General features: G+C 46.7%; 1 protein-coding gene across 2 annotated transcripts in view; it reads right to left on the bottom strand.

The window, feature by feature from the left end:
* The window catches only part of LOC123829357 (oxysterol binding protein), a 33,043-nt gene extending 11,553 nt beyond the window's left edge, over nucleotides 1–21,490 (bottom strand). The window contains exons 1-9 of one of the 2 annotated variants that reach the window (XM_045854973.1): nucleotides 20,870–21,490; nucleotides 15,737–15,945; nucleotides 13,567–13,817; nucleotides 8,812–9,010; nucleotides 8,504–8,606; nucleotides 8,126–8,180; nucleotides 7,808–7,939; nucleotides 2,591–2,836; nucleotides 2,210–2,330 (exon numbers count right to left, since the gene is read on the bottom strand). In XM_045854973.1, the coding sequence (XP_045710929.1) occupies nucleotides 2,210–2,330; nucleotides 2,591–2,836; nucleotides 7,808–7,939; nucleotides 8,126–8,180; nucleotides 8,504–8,606; nucleotides 8,812–9,010; nucleotides 13,567–13,817; nucleotides 15,737–15,945; nucleotides 20,870–21,243 (1,690 nt within the window). In that variant the 5' untranslated portion in view covers nucleotides 21,244–21,490. The remainder of the gene's footprint in view (nucleotides 1–2,209; nucleotides 2,331–2,590; nucleotides 2,837–7,807; nucleotides 7,940–8,125; nucleotides 8,181–8,503; nucleotides 8,607–8,811; nucleotides 9,011–13,566; nucleotides 13,818–15,736; nucleotides 15,946–20,869) is intronic. The other variant, XM_045854972.1, reaches the window with a different exon arrangement.
* Between the last annotated feature and the right edge of the window lie 243 nt (nucleotides 21,491–21,733).

Genomic DNA, 21,733 nt, shown 5'->3' with positions numbered 1-21,733 from the left:
ACCTGTTTAGTCTATTTTACAGGGACACTCAGACCCCCTGCCACCACCTCAAAAAACACGTATCTGCCAAAGAAGGAGCTCCTACCCTTTGCGATAACATGGGTGGAACTGGAGAGTATTATGCTAAGTGAAATAAGCCAGGGGGTGAAAGACAAACACTGTATCATCTCACCCATAAGTGGAACCTAATCAACAAAACAAATAAGTAAGCAAAATATAACCAGAGACATGGAAATAAAGAGCAAACTGACAGTGGCCAGAGGGGGGATAACAGGAGGGTAAAGTCAAGGAACCCGTACAAAGGACCCATGGACAAGGACAACAGGGAGGAAGGAGGATTGAATGTGGGAGGGGGGAGTGGGCAGGGCAAGGGAGAGCACTGGGGACAACTGTAATTGAACAACAATAAAAAAAATTTTTTTAAATAGCATCTGTCTGCCTGTTCGCTCACAACCCTATTCATATATCTTTCTTCAGTGACATCTTTCGGCCTGACAGTGCCCCCTCTGGGAGCTGAGCGCCACTGCAAATGTGAAAACTGCACCGCATGATTCTCCTTCCAAGTCACTGATCCAAAAATATTAAATATAGCCATCCCCCGGGCTCGTGTCTGGAAATCCCACTGTCCATACTTTCGTCTTCAGTCTTCTGTCACTGGGTCAATTCTTCATTCAAGTTCCTCATAAAGGCTGGGATCCGGGTGTTGTTCACTTCCATTCCCACGCCCGTTACACGGCAGGTACCCGTATCTAATAGACAACACATCCCAGTGACCCGAATCCTCAAACAACCACGAGAATGGAATCCCATCAAAGACATTTTTTTAACTCTAAAAAATTAGATCTACCAATTAGACCATGTTCATATGCCTCAGAGAATTCCAGATTAACCAAATTATAACATACAGCATGTCACTGGTAAACGAAGTTTATTGCTACTTTTCAAAGGTAGATACAACCCTCCCCAGAAGTAAACACACTTGGTCTCTTTAGAGACCTGCAGGTGGCCCCGGAGGTGAAAGTCGTACTGCGATATGGCCACTGACGCCCAAGTTCTGAAAATTAGGTATGAACATCCCAGGTGCTTACCACTCCTAACTTAATACTCCCGAAATTATTAGCTTCAAAGATAATTAAGCAATGAGAACATTTTTAAAGGTCTTCAGTAAAGATCAAGACCAAAATCACTTTGTCTCCTTTTCAAAGCAGACCTCGGGGCCTTTTGCATTTTAACCATGAAGTGACAGAATTAACACTCCAGTTTCTTCCCTCCCTCTGCAATTACAAACAGTCCTGGATTTTTTTTTTTTTTTGGCTGACTTCTAGTTCACAATCTACCTGTTACCTTTTGTGTCTCTGAGGGAACTTCATGAAGGACGACTACAGCGCCATAAGCAAGCCCTGCTGCTAGGCCCCTGACCGGCCAGTGCCAGGAGGCCGAGAGCCACAGGAGCTCGGGCAGCTACTGTCTCTAGAGAGCTGCTGGGTTTCCGTGGCTTTGTGGTGCTGCTCTTCCTACAGACCAGCACTCGCCCTTCCGTCCACAAACGGGCCCACGTGGCTGCTCTTGTTCAACAGAGAGTCAAGAATCTCTGCTACACGTTCTGAACAACCTCACTTCCCTTAAAACGTAGGCTAACATCGCAGAGTAGGGTCCCTATTCCCAGGCCTGGTCTTTTTGTTCTTGCTGCACAACTAACTTGTAATCCACTGAGATCTTTTAAAGTAAAGTTTCATTTTACCTGGGGTTCGGCGTTACATAAATAACACCTAACCCATCTGGGAGAGGAAGAGGGAGGGGAAAAAAAGAGAGGGGAAGGGGGAGGGGTAGCTGAGAAACCTAACCTCTTAGCCACAAGAGTTTTGATTTACAAAGAACCTGGCTGCTAGGGTAATGAGAGAAACAACACCAGTTAAGAGATAGAATTTTTTTTTTTTGCATGTTACAGTTTATATTTTTAAACAGTACTTACAGATGCATTAAATAGAGCTAAGAAGACAAAAATCGTGACTGGATGGGTCCTTAGAGTCTCGTGCCTTTGCACTCATTTGACAGCTGAGAAGTTAAATGACTCACACAAAGCAACTCATCAGGTTCAGCGCCCAAACCAGACTTCCAGCCTCCCGACTCGTAAACCAGGGCCCTCCCCCACCGTGCCGAGAACCCGTTGTTCCAGGAGCACCAGCTCTTACCAAGACGGTGGCCTTACCTAGGGGCATAATGGAGAGGTATTTGCCTCGAAACTTGCTGGTGATTTTGATTTCCTGACGCAGCGTCCAGCCGTTTACAGACTCGGCATGGTGTGCAGCAGCGGGGGGATGATGACTCACCTTGAAGAAACCAGTGGTTCAAATTAAGAAGGGAGAAAGGAGAAGGAGAAGGTACTGCCCATTGATTGGTGAACACCTGGAATTCATACTTGACATTGTCACACCCCCGGCAGGTGGGAGCCCTGAGGGAAAAGAAGGCAGCGTGGGGAGACGGGGGCTGGAAGTTCGGCAAACACAACACCGGAGGGTGGACAGAGCAACGCAAAATATCACGCCTTTCTTCAAGAAGGAAATGCGTCACAGTCCCGAGGCACCTTTACCTGCTCACAGAGGGATCGGTACCCATTCTCCTCTATTCGATCGAGCTCGAAGGTCTCCCCAAGGAGTGGGTTGAATGGCTTGCTGGTACGGAAGACAGTAGTGGAGTAGGAGGACACGGTGAAAGCTGCAACATAACAGAGCTGTTCTAGAGAGTTCTTACATTTTGCAGCTTGGTCTAATAGCTCATGGTATTCCAGATCTTCAGTAAGGCGCTGAAGCATGGATAAGGGCTCATTAAAGTTCACCTGTCAGAAAGAGAACAGATATAAAAACTTTGCCCACACATCTATAAGAGACAGTTTCATTTTTCTGCAGGTGGAGAAACATGTTGAGTTGTCACAATGATAAAGCAAATCACTGGTAAGAGAAGCGGCCTTTGCTCAGTAGAGCAGCTCTAAGCTCTAGCCTGCCAGCGATCCATTCTCCCAGGCCCACGTTCACGTCAGTGAGTGGCTCACGTCACTGTTTTCATTTGCATCACTAACTATAAGGTCTTTATTCATCACTGGTCGTGCAAAGCCATCAATGCCTCACACACAGGAGGCCGTCATCAAATAGGTATCGAATGAATAAACAAAAGAGGAAATGTATTTCAGCACAAGTATACCCGAAGAGAAAGGCTGGTATTTAACATTCTTGAGGAAAGGAAGGGCAGTCACTTTTAAGTACAGGCATGCCCTGGTTAGTGAAATGAAGACATTACAAGTTCACTTCCACTCCTGCACTAGATGACCATGAAGCATCAGTTCTGTTCTACATCAGGCCAGGATTCTGACTTCTTAGCTCTGAGACTGGACAGGTGTTATTTTGGACCTGGAGTGCTTTTTAATGGGAACTGAGAGGGGGCTGTGAGTGTTTCCACCTTTGAAATTTTAGAGCCAACTGAGGGCACTCACCTACTGGACATCCCCTGCTTCTCCCCAGCAGAAGCTGCTCATTGATTCCTTCCTTCCACAAATATTCCCTGAGCCTCTGTGTGCCGGGCCCTACGCTACTCACTGGGTGCAGAGTAAATAGAAGATATGCCGTCTCCCCAAGTCTCCCCCTTAAAAAAAGTTACCTTCTAAATTGACTGGAATTTAAGATGACATTAGTATTTTTAAAAGTGCTATTAAAAAAAAAAAGAGCTAACTTAATCTGCAATGCAGCTGAATAGACCCAGCTATCTATCACTGGCCTAAATTCCGAGTCCAGAGAACAGAGGAAGGAAAAAAAAATTTCCTTTCTAGTGAATGGAGCTAGCCTAAAGCAACATTTCAGTTAAACAAACCAAACAAAAACAACACTTTTCTTTCCTGTGGTCCACCTCTTTTTCTGCATCTTTGTCTAGCGTCCTACCTGCCAATCCCTGAGCCACAGGCTCCCCTCATATTTACTGTGCTCCCAATTATAAAGTATTTTATAATTTCCACTATAACGAATTTTAAAAGCAAAGTATGAAGGAAAATTTTACTTGAAATGCCATTGACCGATGATAACCATTATTAATGTTACATTTGTTTCTTTGCATTTGTACAATTTTAAATAATATAGTAGAGCCTGCTTCTTCTCTGAGGAGTATACCAAGCATTTCTCTGTTAAATTTCCCAGTGAAGACAGAGCCACAGGACCAACACCAGAATCCTCCCCTTGCGGAACGTAGGATCTACCCTCCCTCAACCAAAACAGTGTGCCGCTCCCTCAAACCGCCTTCCTGGCCCCGAGAGAGCAGCGCTGTGACAGGAAACGTGCACACTGAGACGGGCAACACACTGGGGTAAGACTTGAGTCTTTGTCTTTTCCCACAGAGGATGCTTGTTAACTATGCCAACAAGACTTCTCATTGGCAGAATTTCAGGTGACGTTAAGGAGTATTTCCAGACATTCTGAGAAAAACTGGGGATGGGTGGTATGGTCTCCTAGTGGCTGGAAGACACAGCTGCACTGCCTCATTGTGTCCTTAAGCTATCATTGCTTTCCACACATCACACAACTGACCCCCAGCTGTTCCTGGAACCACAGTTTCTCTAAAAGTGCCAGGCTTTTCCTATTGGTCATTTTATCACTCTGGGGCCTGACAGGGGAACAAGGGAATCTGTGAATTTAAAGTGGAGGGAAGCAGGGAGCCAGCTGCACAGCTGACGGAGAGTTGGGCAGCCCGCAAAGGCAGGCTAGAGGTTAGCACCAGCAGGAAGCCACAACCACTGGGAAGCTGAAGGCGCAGACAGCAGCAGTGGCACTACTTGGCCTACAGGCCAAAGGCATCTGGCAGAAGCTAGAACCCCTGGAAGTACCCTGGGGTTCCCCCCTCGCCCCTCTGCTGCGAACTCCTGCTGGCTCCCTGCACTGGTGGAGCCCAGCCAGATGCCAGCAGACACGGAAGCCCGAGAAACAACCTGGAGCGCCCAGCTCTCCTGGGACACAGCACAGAGCAGGGAAGGGCAAAGTCCAGACCTGGAGGCAAACGGGTGTTGGACTGCACATTCCCAGTGGCAAAGTCAACAAGGAACTAATGGTAAAGGAGGACAGAGAGGTCACCTACACTCAGAAGCTGTTTCTAAGCAAGATCTGCATTTCTGAGGCTGCAAAGACCTGCCTTTCCAGCCCACCTTCCCAAGGCACCAAGCAAGTGGGGCATCTTTAAGGCCCCAAGTGAACCAAGGACAGTGTGCTTACTCATGGCCTTTTCTGGAGGTCAACATTTTTTAAACAGAAATCTTACACACTCACATATAAATCTATCGGGTTTCCAAGACCCAATTAACTGATTGCTTCAGCATTTGCTGAATGGTGTGTGCATGTGCCAGGCCCTGGTGAAAAACTGAGGTTATAAAAACCAGTGAGACACAGTCTGCCCATGAAGAACGCAGCCTGTGATCACTGGTCTGTAGGCCCCAACGGGGTGCGAGAACGCTGCCTGTATTTCTGTATGCACCTGGCTGTGTGCGGAACCTGCGGCCACCCTCCACTGCGCAGTCTTCCTCCCTTCTGTAAGAGAGAGAACTCCGCATTTTTAACAAGGTGGTGCCACTGAATATAGGCGTCATCACTGCCAACCTCCCTCCCAGCTAGCTGTGGCCATGGGATAGCCCAGATCTGGCCAAAGACATCAAAGTGAAAGGGTTTATGCAATTCCAGGAAGCACACCCTTCTTCTCCTTCCTTCCTGCGCACTGGAATGCGAGCCTGATTACCCAGACCGGAGCAGCCACGAAGACCCAGAAGCTGAGGCCACAGGCAGCAGGCTGAGAGGACAGAAAAGAGCCTGGTCTGGACACGGCGGAGTCCAGACCCAGCCCCGAGCCACCTCCTTCCGGACTTTACCGTGGGAATGACTAAGCTACTATTTGTTTAAGGCGGGGGTTGGCCAGGCTCTCTCCGTCAAGGATAGACAGTAAACGTTTAGGCTTCGAGGGCCATAAGGACTCTGCCACAACCATTCAACGCCGCTCCCTCCCTCGGGATGAAAGCAGCCATGATGGGCAATCAAACGAGCATCGCTGTGTTCCAATAAAACTTTATGGACACGAACGTCTAAATTTCATATAATTCTTATAATTCTCACGGTATGAAATATTCTCCTTTTGCTTTTTCTAGCACTTAAAAATACAAAAACAATCGTATAATATTAACCAATGTCACTCCAATACATGAAGAATAAAACACACGCGAGCTACTGCTAGCTTGCAGGCTGCCCAGATAGCGGCCAGATTTGCCCAAGGCTCACAGTCTGCTGACCCCTGCTTTAAACCAATATGTTTCAAATTTGTTTTTTATTTGTTGTATGTCCTCACTCAAGGACATTTTTTCATTGCTTTTAGAGAGACAAGGGAGGGGGAGAGAGAGAGGAAACGTCTATGTCGGTCGGCTGCCCACTGGCATGCACCCCGACCATGCCAGAGGCGCACGGGAATCGAATCCTCGAACTTTCGGTTTACGGGATGATGCTCCAACTAACTGAGCCACACCAGCCAGGGCTGAATTTTTTCTTTCTATTAAACTTATACCTAACCAACATGCCGTTACAACACCAGGCAGATAACAAGCGCTCAGTGAATGCTTATGGGATGAACAAGCAAGTGCTGTCCATTTCCCAGACATAAACACGGGACTTACTAGTGCACAGGAGAGACAACATGTCACCCTGACTGGATGCATGGATGAAGCTGTGCTGAAAGAGACGATACTACAGCTGAATCCTGACAGAAAGGGTATTTAGCAAAAGAAAAGCGGCCAGGGTGGGTGGGGAGCTGCTGAAACCCCCAGCAGAAAGGGCAGTGTGTGCAAATGCCCCGAGGGAAAAGACAAGCCACCTCCGAGCATGCGAGGGCAGTTCACAATGACCAGAACACCAGACGTGTGTGGGCACAGCCTTGTCCTCAGGGAGGAAGCATCGAGCCCACCCAGGAACTGGCCTACTTGCAAAGCCATAAAGACCTGGTAAAGGGTTTTAAGCTAAGAAGTGACACAGCTATGTTTTCAATTTTGAAGAGATCACGTTGGCAACAGGGAGGCCAGGCAGGAAGAGGGCATGACTGGAGGCAGGGGGGCCAGCCCAGACACCGTCTTCATCGTGGCCGTGGCCCTCGCCTTCTTGGTTGGAATGAATTGTGTTTTTTGTTTTGTTTTTCAAAAGATTTTATTTATTTATTTTTAGAGAAGGGAGAAAGAGAGGGAGAGAAATATCAATGTGTGGTTGCTCTTGTGAGCCCCCTACTGGGGACCTGGCCTGCGACCCAGGCACGTGCCCTGACTGGGAATCAAACAGGCCACTCTTTGCTTCGCAGTCCAGCACTCAATCCACTGTGCCACACCAGCCAGGGTGGAATGAATTGTTTTTGCTTCTGTGCTCCCCAAACCTTTATATGTACAGTACTTCAAACAACACTATCATAGAAAATAACGTGGATTTTTTTTACCTGTTTTCATGCTTGACTCCTTTAAACTACACACTTCTTGAAAACAGAAACTATTATCTTTGCCTGGCAAAGAAATCTGCTAGCCTAGAAATCTGCTCTTAAGTAAACTGCTGAACAGATGGTTCAAGGTGATCTGAGAACATACCAGATCCACAGCCCAAATAAAAGCAGATCATTTTAAGGGGTAGATACAACTCTAAGGGTAACCAACACTATGCCACAAACTGCCACACCAGTGGGTGGGGCCCTCATGGCAGCACTCTCCCTTGGGGGCCTGAGGGAGCCTCTAGGCAGCCACCCGGGCGTGTGAGAACCTCACCGGCATGGGGATCTTAGAGAGTTCTTTCCCGATGCAGTTCTTCATGATGCTCCACAAATTGAGGCTATAGTTTGGCTTCTGTGGTATGTGAGTTCTCTTGACCTTCTTGGTCTCTTCCAGCTGATACTTGTACTAAGAACAAACACAGAGCCATTCAATCTCCCGAAAAGAACAGAAAACCTGGTATTTATAACCTTCCCTTCCCCCCTCCTAAAATAAAAAAATCCAATACTTTGTTTCTCTAAGTGTTTTACAAACAAGTCCTCAGGAATCACACTTCAGGTCCCTCACTTCGGATAAGTCCCAAATAAGAGTTACCTGTTCATCAAGGCTGATGTCACTGCTGGCTCCACTGATGTTGCTGTCAGTACGTCTACACAGATGGGAAATGTATAAGAATTAGAACAAAGAGCAGAACTAGAGTTTGGTCCTCACCGTGTCTTTACAAGGCAGAATTCTAAGCATAGTGCACAAACTTATCAATGGGTGATCAAAAGACACTTAGAACAAACTATGTATGAATTTAAACATCTCTGGACAATCTGTTCAGGTAAAAAAGCTACCAGTTCTCCACTTACTTGAGGAACAGGGCCTAGAGCTCAGTAAACACTGACAAACCATGACATTTCCACTGAAACATTTCTAACCTTTTGATGGTCAGATATGCTCATTCTTGTGGAGTCAAAGATAACTTACTTGTGGCCCAGATTCACAGGCGTGGCGATGATCTCAGGCGCGTCAAAAAATTCATTCTCATCATCCTCATCACTCATGTCTCCTTTGCCAGAGCAGCACCGATCTGCAAGGGGGAAAAGCCTTACTCACTCACCTTGGCTACATTTACCAAAGCCTGGCACGGCAGGCTCACTTAAATCTAATCACACACGCAGCAACAAACGGCAGAAAACAGTGGAAAAGTCGGAAGAAATAAGCGGCTCCAATTATTGCATCTCACATGAGTCACTGCTCCTGGAGAATCCGGAGTTCATCCGCCAGTGGCTTACCTTTACTGGAACCTACACTGTCAGGAGTGTTTGCCGGCAGCACCGTGGCTCCTCGGAAGGCCCTCTCCAGGTGATTATGCTGTTTGGCCAGCTGCTCCAGGGTCTCCTCCAGCCGGATACGCTGGTCTCTCTCATACTGCAGTGACTTCTGCCATTTTTTACTGTGGGTCTGGGCTAATGTAAGGAAATCTCTGCAGGCCTGTAGGGGAAAAGAGTTAACATGTGTCACATCAACTCGGCTAGTCAGAAACACCCCTCCGGCCTCTGTCGGCCCATTAAGGAACCTTATTCTGGGAACTTCAATGCACAGATTCCAATGGAAGACTTTTCCCGTTATTCCACCGTCTCAGGGACAGCCAGCTCCCTGATGCAATGAAGGTCAACTCCAGGAAAAAAAAAATGAGCATGGTTTGTCACGGTTCTTTTCTATTTCCCTGGTCATGAGGACCAACCAAATGCCAAGAGAGGAGTAAACCTCGACAAAGTATTTGTGGCAACACCACAAAGGGCAGCTATGTGAACTACGCCGAGAGAGAGAAATCTAGTGACTGAAACAGAAGAAAAACAGAGGATGACTGCTTTCAATAAATTCCTCACTAAACTCAAGTCACCGACAGCTGAGGACTTCAGGCACTGAGAACAGGGAAGCTGCACTGAATTAGACCAAATACGGGGACACTTAATTTGTTTTTCTTTTGGCCATTAAGAAACAATTGACGTTAAACATTAGAAGCCTACCTGAGGAATCAAAGAAAGGCTCTCGAGGCGAAACACCAATCTGATCAGATCGGTCCCTTCACCGGCTCCCCAATTACCAGCTATAAACATAAGGGCCCTTCACAGCAGGGCCACCGCCCGCCTGGCACCCTCCTCTCCAGGCTCCTGCATCTTCCTGCGGAACTGCACTGCACTGCTCACCGTGCCCTGGACTGACAGCTTTCTTTCAGGCCTTCCTATCGCAGCCTATGTTATGCGCTCTGCCTAGGAGGCCCTTTCCTACCACCTTTCTCTACTTGGCCGAGACCTCCTAACTGTTTAATATCGATGGCAAATGTTATTCTTCTGTGACACTTCCCCCCAAGTCTCTTCTCTACATTTCCACAGCACTTGGTACACACTTCTTCTGTTCTACACCAGCCACAGCAATGTCATGGACTGATTTTCTGTCTCTCCACATGGATCATAAGCGATATGAAGACACAATTTATAGTTATTTCCTATCTTAGTGGCTTTGTACATAGCAGGAGCCTGATAAAGTTTGCTTAATAAATAAATGGAAAAAATGAAGCAATGTAATCTTCAAATTCAACACCCTGTTCTAGAGAAGCTATAAGGTAAATAAAGTATCTACACCCATGGTTTCAACTCTTGCCGACAGGCTAACGATTATGAAATCAATGATTCCAGCTCTGTGTTCATTAGGCTTCAGATCAGAATATTCAGTTACCTATTCAGTGGCTCACGATAATCTCAAACTGTGGGTCCCAACCTGAACTCCTCAGGTTCCCTTCCTGACTCTCCCTCTCCCTTCGGAGTTCCCTGTGGCCTCACAGCTCCAGGGCCCTCCCACCCGCCCCAGCCAGAACACCAAGGAAAATCCTTGATTCGGAGTCTAGTCCCTCTCCACATCCAGTTATCAAGTCCTATGGGGTTTTCTTTAATATTTCTGGAATCTGCACACTTCTTTATTTTTTAAAAAATTTTATTGATTTTTAGAAAGGAAGAGAGAGTGGGAGAGGTTGAGAGTCAGATTTGTTGTTCTACATATTTACACATTCACTGGTTGATTCTTATATGTGCCCTAATCAGGGATCAAACCCACAACCTTGGCATATGGGGGTGACACTCTCGCCAACTGGGCTACCCAGCCTGGTGCACACTTTGCTCTATCCTGCGTGCTCAGAGGCAGTACAGAGTACGTACAATGGAGCGGGACTGCTGGAACTCCAATCACAGCTCCACTCTACTGTCTAGCTATGGAATTCTAGGCAGGTAATTTAACCTCTCTGTGCTTCATCCTCCTCCTCTGTAAAAGAGAGTGACAATAGTAACTACTCAAAGAGTTCTTGCTTTACATGTAAAGCATTTAGAACCATATGGGCTTGCAGTAAGCATTCAATAAGGTGTTGGCTATTATATTAAGGCTGCACCAAAACGGATCTTATCCTCTTTAAATGTGCTCCTACCAAACCCATTAAGTATGATCTGCACCCCATAGCCTCCTCACACTTAATTTTTTTCCAGCCTCATCCCCAGCTACTACCTTGCTCCACTAGGAGCCAGTTACCAAACTTAGGAAGACAGGAAGAGATCCACATACGCCACACCTCTACCTGGACCAACTCTTCTCCCTCACTTCCTTTTAGTGATATTGATCACAATGAAAATTTAGTGAGAGACAATTACATGTCAGGCACTTCGCTGAACACGTTATATCAGTTACCTGAGAAAAGCCTTTCAACAACCTTGTGAGCAGCTTACCAGCACTGTCACCGTTTGCACAAAAGAAACTGAGGTCACGGGGGAAGCAGGCTGCCCCAGGCTGTACCGACAGTAAACTGTGGCCCCCCGGACTTCAGGGTCCCAGGCTCTATATTCCTTTTTTCAGAGGAAGGCTCTCTCTGGTCATCCGGAATTTAGTTGAGTTCTAAATTCTCCTAGTCTGAGCTAAACACCTCCAATGCGCCATCCCATAGCAGCCCATGCTGTTTCTGCCACGCACCCAACACAGTCTGTACGATCTGGTTACTTCTCCGTCCCCTCATTAGAAAGCAATCTCCCTGCGGGCAGGGACTACCCCCACATTTGTTTTAAGTCTCCTAGCATAGTGCCTAGATCACAGAATCACAGAAGGTACGAAACAGATGTTCCCCGATTAGCAAATGAATACTCTGACTGTGTCAAGCTTTCTCCTTTGATTAGATTCACTGTGGTAGTAAAGAAAAGCTATGTCCTAAGAAATTGAATAAAAGGTATTCTTCCTTTGATATAAGGCCCCCTTTAGAGATGTGGCGTGCTAGGATAGTAATTTCTAACATGCACATTATGCTTAAGACCTAGCCACCATCACCTAGAAGGTGTAAAGGAAACAAGACAGGGATAAAAAAACAAAACAAACAAACAAACAACGAATTTTAAGCTATAGCAGTTATGAAAAAGGTACAGGCAGTGCCTGAGGGGAGGAGAGAATCAGACACAGCTTTCCTCCGACATCCAAGGAATCATTCCCTTTGACACAAACTCTGGACCCTTACAATTTGGAGTAGAATTGCCCCCAAGAACAAAATGAGCACAGTTTCAAGAGTAAAGTCCAAACTAAAGTTTCAGTTTCATGAGAAAATTTTTAATGAAGAGGTGTTTTATTTGGCAAATTTTTTATCAACAGAGGAAAAATTGTCACAGAGCAAGGTGCTCCCCTGACAGGGAGAAAAGACAACATTACTCAGTATTGATTAATCGACCTGCGTGATCTGTGAGGTTTTCCTGACCACAAGAGGACCAGAAAAGCAGGCACAACCACTAAGAGGTGCCCCAGTTTGGAAAACGGGCGCGCGACTAGACGTGAGGAAGCCCAGCACAGTGCCGATGAGCAGAGGAGTCCCAGACACGGCTGGTGTCCCCTCAGTGCACAAAGTCATGTGTCTTTTCTACCTCCTGCGAATGCTCCACACTTCAGAAAATGATATGAAAATAAAGGTTATTTTTCGTAAGGAACAAAGGGGTTTTAAATGAGCACAATTAATTAACTCTCCCCCTGGTCACAGGGAAGACCTCTGATCTCTAGGAGCCACGAGAGCCACAGGAGCTCTAAGCAAATGTCTTGTTATCACTCCCTAACAAGGGAAAATCCGGCCCTAGTGAAGTAATTTCATCCCATTTAATAAGACGAGAAGAAAACAAACCGCACACAAGCCCTTTCTCAGAGAGTTGCCTTCGCACTCCTGTTATGAAATGCCTTCTAGGGCTCTCATGTGGAAGCTGCTGAAACAACCTGCCAGGTGAGATCCAGCCACCAGCAGAGGACAAACGGCATTTTAAACCATGTATTCATTTCATACCAATCACCCAGGATCTGAGATACATTGCTAATGCCGGTGGTGCTTTGGCTTTGCCTAGAGTCTTGCAGCCAAGCAGCAGAGGTATTCCACCAACCAACAACAGCCACCAAGATAGAAGTCACAAGGAGGCAGAAGCATTGGCCCCTTCTTTTTTTAACAGAAAGTATCCAAAGCTGGGTGTTTTGCCTTACCACCCAAAGCTACCCCTGAAAGCAAGGAGTAAAGATGGGAACACCGGCAACTAGTATTACAAGGTTCTCACCAGTACTTGACCCAGCCCCCGTTTACCACACTGGAGGCCACATGCATTAACACGTAGGGATCAGACGGCAACTTAAAAGCTCAAAGAACTTGATGGTGGAAAGGACCCATGAGATCTTTTAGTTCTAACAGATACAGTTAGCTCAAAATAAATAAGACCACAACCCAGACAGGTTAGAGGATGCAGTTAACATCGCCAGCAGAACGCACTCCCTGGCCGGAGCAGTGTCCTCCTGCTCATTCGAGCAGAGCATGAAAGTCATTCCATCTGTGCACCCCGTCCTATTTCATGCAACAAATGATGTAACTTAAATCCTGAGCAGCAAAGCAGGACCTAATGCTCTGTGCCTTATCAGTACAACTTTCCAGCATTTGGGAAAATTACATTTTGAAAGAGGGAAAGAATCACAAAGCAACACAGACCATCTGCACTCACATTGATCATGGCATTGGACGTAATCCTAAAGAGAGTGGCCCGTTCGTTGACCTGCTTGATCTTCTCATTGCTCTCGGCGGGCAACCTCAGGGACTCCAGCTCACTGAGGGAGCGCTGCAGCGCCGTGCCGTGCTTGGCTATCAGGTCGTTGCACGTGCTCAGGTCCTCCACTTTGCTGGTCAGGGTCCGCAGGGTATTCTGCAGCTCTGTCTTGTCAGTTTGTGAGACAGACTCTTCATCTCCTGACTCATCTGCAGAAGCAAAAGGTAAGTTGCATGATTCCAGGCCCAGGAGTGAGAGCCTGAACCCTGCCAGGTCTGCGCATGACCAAACTGACGCTTCTCCTACTATGCGTTCTGACCAACAGCTTACCGATACCAGACAGCTTCTCTACAGTGTGGTCCACAGCCCACCTGTATCACAAACACTGGAGTTCTTCTTAGAGGTGTGGACTCTCTGGCCCCACCCCCAGAGTTTGATTTGGCTGGTGTGAGGTAAAGCCTAGGAACCTGCATTTTGAATAAGCTGCCTGGTAATTCTGATACGCCCTGGAGTTTTAGAACCTACAGAGCAGGATGGAGAAGCTAAATGGCTCTTGGGGTTAGGTATGAATCACTGAGCCTTTCAACGCTCACGTGAGGGGTCCAGTCCAGTCCCAGCTGATTATTACTGCAGATTCACTGTCACCTGTTGGGTGATCAGTGGGTCCCATATGAAATGGGTTGAGAATCACAGCCTAGCTCCTTGCAAACCAAGTCCACATCACCAAAAGACTCATTAATTCGTAGTTTTTGAAGATGAGAAGACAACACATTTATTTGTCGTTTCTGACACGGCAGCCACCACTGCACTGAACGCAAAGTAAGGTCTTCTGATAAATGACTCCCCAGTAATAAGTCACGTTGACAGCTATGCTGTACTTCTCGCTCCCAGCTTTGTACTTAACACTTTTGTGGCTGCAAAGTGCTTTTCCAGAAGTGTCACTTCCTTTGGGGGAGCTCACATCAGCACTAAAGTCAAGACAAAAGAAACAAGGAAACACCTGACCTGTCTGCTAGACAGAGAGGCAAAGCCAAAGTGAAACTATAACCTGTTACCAAAACATTTACAAAGCAGTGAATTTTCCTCACACTGCTTACTGGATATGAAATACAGTATGGGAAATGACGGGGCACGGGAAAAACAACAGATGCCCTCGCCAGAGAGGCTCAGTTGGTTGGGCGTCATTCTGCAAACCGAAAGGTCGCTGGTTCGATTCCCTGTAGGGCACTTGCGGGTTCAGTCCCCAGTCAGGGTGCGTACAGAAGGCAACCAATCCATGTATCTCTCTCACATCGATGTTTCTCTTTCTCCCTCCCTTCCCCTCTAAAAAACAAAATGAAACAACAAAACAAAAAAGCCCACTATCACCAACAGATGAACAAAAGTCAGCAGGGAACCATCTTGGTCAGCTCAAAGTGGACAAGCTCAGTATGACCAAACCGTCAACAACTAGGGGGGAAATCCTACCATTTTCCCCAGAGAAAAATCCAAACATAATTAGAGTACTCTTTTTTGGTGAAACAAAGATAGCAAAATGAAGATTTTTTCATAGAAAACATCCCATACAATGTTTTTGGCATCCTACAAAGATTGTTTCAACTCAACTAACAGTTAAGATATCAGGAGGAAATAAAAAAGTAAGGGTAGATCCAGATTGTAAGCTGTAATAATCCTAAGGCTGATTTAGCATTAAAATAATTATTTCTCAAAATTTTAAGGTAGTCAGTTGGCATGAAAAGCCAAAAGGACAACTGTTTATGCCTGTAGGACATAAGCCTCAACCTCAGCACTACTGACATTTGGGGCCAGACAGCTCTTGGTCGGGGGTGGCCGTCCTCTGCCTTGCAGGAGGTTCAGCGGCCTCCCTGGCCTCTGCTCACTACATGCCAATAGCACCACCACCCTCGGCCAGCACCAGAAAAATGGCTCCAGACATTGCCAAACGTCCCCTGCAAGGCAGAACTGCCCTCAGCAGGAAATTGTCAATCCAGGAGAAATACTGCATGATGAGAAACCTAGACATCTAGGAGACAGTTGATAATTAAATGACCATGAGTGATAAAATAGGATTCGTGCGTAAGACAAGCAAGTGGAAAGTTTTCCAGACATAATGTTCTTTGCTCCCTACCTGATTCTGCCAGCATCTTCACAGCCTTGGCCTTGGCCAGCTCCAGGGCCGTCACCCAGCGCTGGCGCTCCACTTCCGAGCTGGCCTTCAGGTGGTAGGTCTGAGCACCCCCATTGGAGATCATGAAGTTGCAGGAGTCCTCCACAGTGATGTTGGCTGTGGCGAGGTTAATGGTTCCACGGCAGGTGTGTCTCATTTCTGCCTTTGACCTACAACAACGAGGCAAAGACACGCTAAGCGGAAAGCTGATGGGTGGTTACTCCTTGATCATGTTCCATTTCTTTTCATAACTCTAAGCCTTTTGAAAATACAGTATTGGTAGGAATGAGCAAGTCCTAATATTTCCCTCAAATGGGTCCCTAAATTCAAGAAACAATTAGTAGAAATTTCCTTTCAGAGCCTAAGTGTTGTTTCTGAGTCAAATGGTCAAATGGTATTGATCTGCTGTTCCTATCACCCTTGGCTTTTTTTTAAGAAAAAGGCTTCACTGAAGTATAATGACAAACAATATAAATTCAGCAATTTTTAAAAATTTATTTATTTTTAGAGAGAAGGTAAGGGAGAGGAAAAGTGAGGGAGAGAAACATCAATGTGTGGTTGCGTCTCATGTGCCCCCCAGACAGGGCCTGGCCCTCAACCAGGCATGTGTCCTGACTGGGAATTGAACTGGCGACCCTTTGCTTTACAGGCCCACACTCAATCCACTGAGCTCCACCAGCCAGGGGTAAATTCAGCAATTTTAAGTGTGTGATTTCAGTGAGTTTTGACAAATGTATATAATTGTGTAACCACCTCTATAATCAAAATGTAGAATATTTCCATCACACCAAAAAGTCCCCTCATGGCCTTTCTTAGTCAGGAGTTACTTTTTTATTTAGCAAGTCATAATTATAACATAGTGCTTTATAAACTCATGCAACAAAATTTTGCATAACAGTCTCATTCCCAAAAAGAATAGCCCCATTTTATATGTACTAAACAATCCTCCCTGACTTTAACTCGGCCCACATGAGACCTGTCACACTATGCTTCGAACTGTATTGTAGAAGTATAAGGCACACCTAGATGTTTAGAGTATTCAGTGTTGACTACAGCTCAAATGATATGAAATAGGAATGTATAGCTTTCTGTGGGAGAAAAGACAAAATAGTCATAAAAGAATCACCAGGTGGTCCAATCTTTCTGGACTATGTTCTTTCCTAGGGTCCACTGACCTCTATTGGTGGGAACTCCTAAGCCATCTATTAATAGCTAGGAACGATTCAGCAAATCTGTTCTCAGAGGACTGGGTGTAAAAATTTCCCCCGTCTCCACTGACTGACAGTTCTATTCATAGACTAACTCTTGAACTTTGCAGCACTGCTTGGTGACAGCAAGCGACAAGAGGCTTCACATAAGATGGCAAGCTGCTGCCCTGGCTGGTGTGGCTCAGTGGAGTGAGCACCAGGGCACACGGCTGCACTGTGGGCCCAGGTCCCAAGCCGGGAGCATGAGAGAGGCAACCTATCGATGTGTCTCTCGCATATTGATGTTTCTCCCTCCCTCTCCCCCTTCTTTCCCCTCTCTCTAAAAATAAGTAAATACAATCTAAAAAAAGAAAAAAAAAAGATAGCAAGCTGCTAGCACAATTGGGTGTACTGTGCAAACTGTCCTAATTTCCCCACCACCTGCTGGCCATGCCCAGGGACCTGCATATGGGGACTGCAGTTTTCCCTGACCAACTTGGAACACAGAGAGGTCGAAGTCCTTTGCCAGCTGCCACAGTGCAAAGCAGAGCCACTTCCCGCTCACTGGGGCCAAGCGGCCGAACACACCTGGCACATTCAGAATTCCTGCACGCCAGAAAGGACACACGCCCGTCTCCCGAAAGTGAGACTTGGTAGTGTTTGTGAACGTCGGTTTTCTGTGCTTTGGAAGACAGATGTGCTATTGTTCAGTCTGTCACATGAAACTGGTTTTTCATCCTCAAATGCACAAATGAGCAGTATGGGCTGGCCGGGGGGTCTCCACGAACTGGGCGGCTTTCCATCCCCTGCACCTGCCACACTGTAACGTGAATCCCTGTTTTGCCCTATTCTTACCTCCCCTCCCTCCCACCCAAGCTTCAGTTACAGTATGAATAATGCAGGCCGAATTACAGACCCACAGCGGACAGCAGCTCACCCTTGCTTTCTACTCCAAAGGTGCTACTGGGACCTTCTACCACATTCCTCTCCACGCGTTGGTAACTTCTCACAACTCACTTCCTGGGAATCTCTTCTGCCTGTTCACGTTCATGAAACTACTGAAGTTTCTCAACTCGTATAAAGTCCGTAGCAGTTTTAAAGATACAAAAGAACCCCGGGAGTAAGGCAGGCTTGACCTCAAGGCTCTTGGGTTTGGGCAAATACACAGATGGCTATAAATGATTAGTATAGAAGCTAGAAAAAAACTGATTTTCAGGGTGCACAGTAAGTTCTTCAGGCAGTACCGCATTAGGTGGCTGGAAATTTCTTCCCTGAAAATGCTACTTGAAGCAGTAACTCAATCTCTAGAAGCTAGCCAGGAAAACTAATACTATGGGCCTGTCGTGATGTGTCTGGGAGAGCTGGGATTCTACATTTGGTTTTAAGTAACTGGCCATCTGTGCAACTGGGTATGTAAGAAAGAACAGGATATGTAACAAGAGGAAAGCAGTGTTGCCAAAGCCTATCAGGACAGTTCATCAGCGGACAGGTCTAGGAGGTACATGATCTATCTCAATTGAAAACAACAACAACAACAACAACAGTATTTTGTGAAAGGCATATATAGGAAATGACAGGTTTTGGAGGCATGAAAAGCAAGAGGAATGACAACTTAGCTAAATAATTTTAGGGAGCTGAGGACCAGAAGAACTCTATTAGGAAGAATAAACTACCAACATAGTTGGCAGGAAGTACTTCAACTTGATTTTGAGGGTAATGCATAGACTTGATAATTCTGGATCCTGTTGCTCGGTTGATTCATGGGTGGGACTATCTTAGCTGGCAAGGACAGGCCCGTGGCATATTTCCCAACGTGTGGTTTGGTATGTTTTTGAACGAGTTTTATCTATAGTCAAACAGGTACCACTAGCTCTTACAAGAGAAGTCAAAAGTGCTTTCAAGTACTTGAAAACAACATATATAAGCGCTGGCCTGCAAACCAAAAGGTTGCCGGTTCAATTCCCATTCAGGACACATGCCTGGGTTGCAGGCCAGGTTCCCAATTGGGGGTGTGAGAAAGGCAACTGATGGATGTGTCTCTCACACATTGATGTTTCTCTCCCTCTCTTTCTTCCTCCCTTCCCCTCTCTAAAAGTAAACAAACAAACAAAAACAGTAACAATATATAAGTTATTAATGTTCAATCAAGGCCCATATTGATCAAGACTGGTACTGATCAAAGAATCTACTAGCCTAGAAAGTGGATTTGATAAGAACTTAGATGAGGAAAAATGATCGTGCATTAAGGCCCCTGGCTGACAAACAACTTTTGAAAATAGGGAATCAGTGTTAATAGTGACTTACAAGCCAAATTAGTATGCGAATCAATGGAACATTAGAATGAGTAAGGGAAAAAACTTTGGAACAAACTAAATTTTTTATTTTTGATCTAACCCTACAGTCCTGGATAAACAATTAGAGTAATGCAAATGATACACACAAGTATTCACAATTAATATTGCTAAGCAGTAAGGATACATTAAGGTATTTTCTACTCTTCCTAAATCCAACTAAACTTCCCACCTTTGGCTACCCCTCAAAATTTCTCTAAGAGCCAATACAATGAAGTTAATGGAAGAGATTTGTTCACCCTAACTCTCCTGGTGGCAGAGTGACTACTAGCAGAGGAAAAGAAATAGAGTGATCTACTTCTAACAACAGCATTTTGTGTCCCAAATAGGATGATGGTCTTCATAAACAGATTTCAATTAGAAATGCCACTGTACTAAGCAAAGTCTCCCTAGAAGACTTTTATATACTTTGTATAAAAATAAATATAGTAACCATGATCTATAAACTTACTTGCTACTGATACCTAATTATCTCTATCTAATTCATGTAATACTAACCTGGGTTTTAGGTTATGTTGGTGCGAACAGAACTAGTTTCAAATCCTGACTCCTCAAGACTTGAGGAAGGCTGCCCAAGCTAAGTCTGTTTCCTCATCAGGAAGATGGGAATATTTCCTGATTCCCAGGGTTGTTGGGAGTCAATGAAATACTGTATGTAAAATACCCATGCAAACTGGCTAGCCCTCAGAAAATGTTTATGTCCTCTCCCCAAATCCGGGATCTTAACCCCACTACATAGAGTAAAAGGAGTCGTCAAAAGCATGTTATGTTATAGCAAGACTGTGGATCACCATAAACATATATTTAACATCCCAAAACACACATTGTTAAACAGAAGTAATCATATCAAAGACATTGGCTCTTTTTTTAATAAGCTGAAACCTAAGTAATCAGAGAAATACTACTGGATAAAAGACTCAATCATTCCATAGGAGGAGGTGGGACAAGCAACAATAAAGCAGGACTGGAGTGCACATCTTCATTCTAAGCTGTCTAGGAGGAAGCATAAGCAAGTCTTGGAGAGGTAAGGAAGACAAGGGGACAGATACTGGGCCCACCCTGTGAGCGGTGTCCTTGTGCCCGAATGTGGAGAGAGCAAAGGCAGGTACATCAAGGATTGCTAATAACCTTGAAATTTGGAGACTAGGCACAAGCAGCCAAACCTTGGGACTTTTACTCTTAGTTCCTTGGGTGCAGAGCCAGGACTTTGCTCTCCTATACGTGCCCCCTGGCACCTACAACAGTGCCTTCCATGCGAAATTAACCATCGCACCGATGTGCTGGTGGAAACCTAATGGAAAAACCGATGCTCTTCAAACAACTGGAAAGGCCAGGAGTCGAGGGGGAACTTATGCCATCGAAGAAGGGTAAACCAGGCAGAGGGGTAACTCCTAGGGCATTCACTCTCTCTGATGGTGGGCCCATGTTGCGGGCTGTCAATGCTCGCAGGTGACGAAAAGGAGTCTGGGGCGACCTTGGCTGCGGTGCCGGCCAGAGAGGGTGACGGCGTGGGGACTGTGGGCTGCAGTGGGGAACAGCGCCCCGGAAGCAGTTACCTGTAGTAGCTCAGGAGCCCGTTGCTCAGCACGAACCACCGCCGCTGGTAGCCTTTGATATAATTGGTCCATTTGAAGAGCCAGCCCTCTCGAGCCGAGCCTGAACCCCCAGCGCCCGAGCCGCCAGAGCCCCCCGTCGGCGGCGCTGAGGCTGGGCTCGCCGCCGCCACTCCCCCAGTCCCGGGGCCAGGGCCGCTCGCAGCCGCCGCGGCCACAGTGCCCGGCGCGGGCCCGGAGCCTGGCCCGGAGCCTGACCCCGCGTCCCCGCGGCCGCCTCCACCTCCCACTAAGGGGGGACCGGTGCCGCCGCCGCCCGGAGCTGCAATGGCTGCCGGGCCCGACCCCACCACTCCTCTCAGCTCTGTCGCCGCCATGAACTGCCACCGCCCGGAGACACAGGACCGGAACCGCCTACGAAAGCCGCCGTCGCCGTCCGGAGAGCCCCACACAGCTAGCGCATCAGCCGCCGCCGCGCAGCGTCACCGCCCTGCCAGGCCCGCCGTGGGGAGGAGGGATCGGTCGCCGGTAAAAGAAAGTCGATTGGTGCTGCTGAGTGTCACTTGCGGAAGACCTCTAGGATATTGGCATTTTTCTTCGGGCCTGTCATTCCTTACCGCCAAGTGAGAGCCCGGGGATGGGACCCGTCCTCCAGGCACGCCTTTGATTGGTTTACGTAAAAGCCCATCAGATTCTTGTAAAGCTCATTGGTGATTTTCTGAAGTTCTTAGGGAGGATGGGAGAATGCAGAGCGCCTGGCCAATTGATCGCCGATTGGCTAGTGTTTCTGCCACTCATTTGAGTTTCTGCTCCCGTCACCGCCACGTCATCCCCTCTATCATTCCTTTTTAGCGTCCCTCTTCCGCC

Source organism: Phyllostomus hastatus, unplaced genomic scaffold, assembly GCF_019186645.2.
Source record: "Phyllostomus hastatus isolate PE091 unplaced genomic scaffold, TTU_PhHast_1.1 phas_scaffold_11, whole genome shotgun sequence".
NCBI classification, from domain to species: Eukaryota; Metazoa; Chordata; class Mammalia; order Chiroptera; family Phyllostomidae; genus Phyllostomus; species Phyllostomus hastatus.
This window is presented reverse-complemented; position numbering and strand designations above follow the sequence as displayed.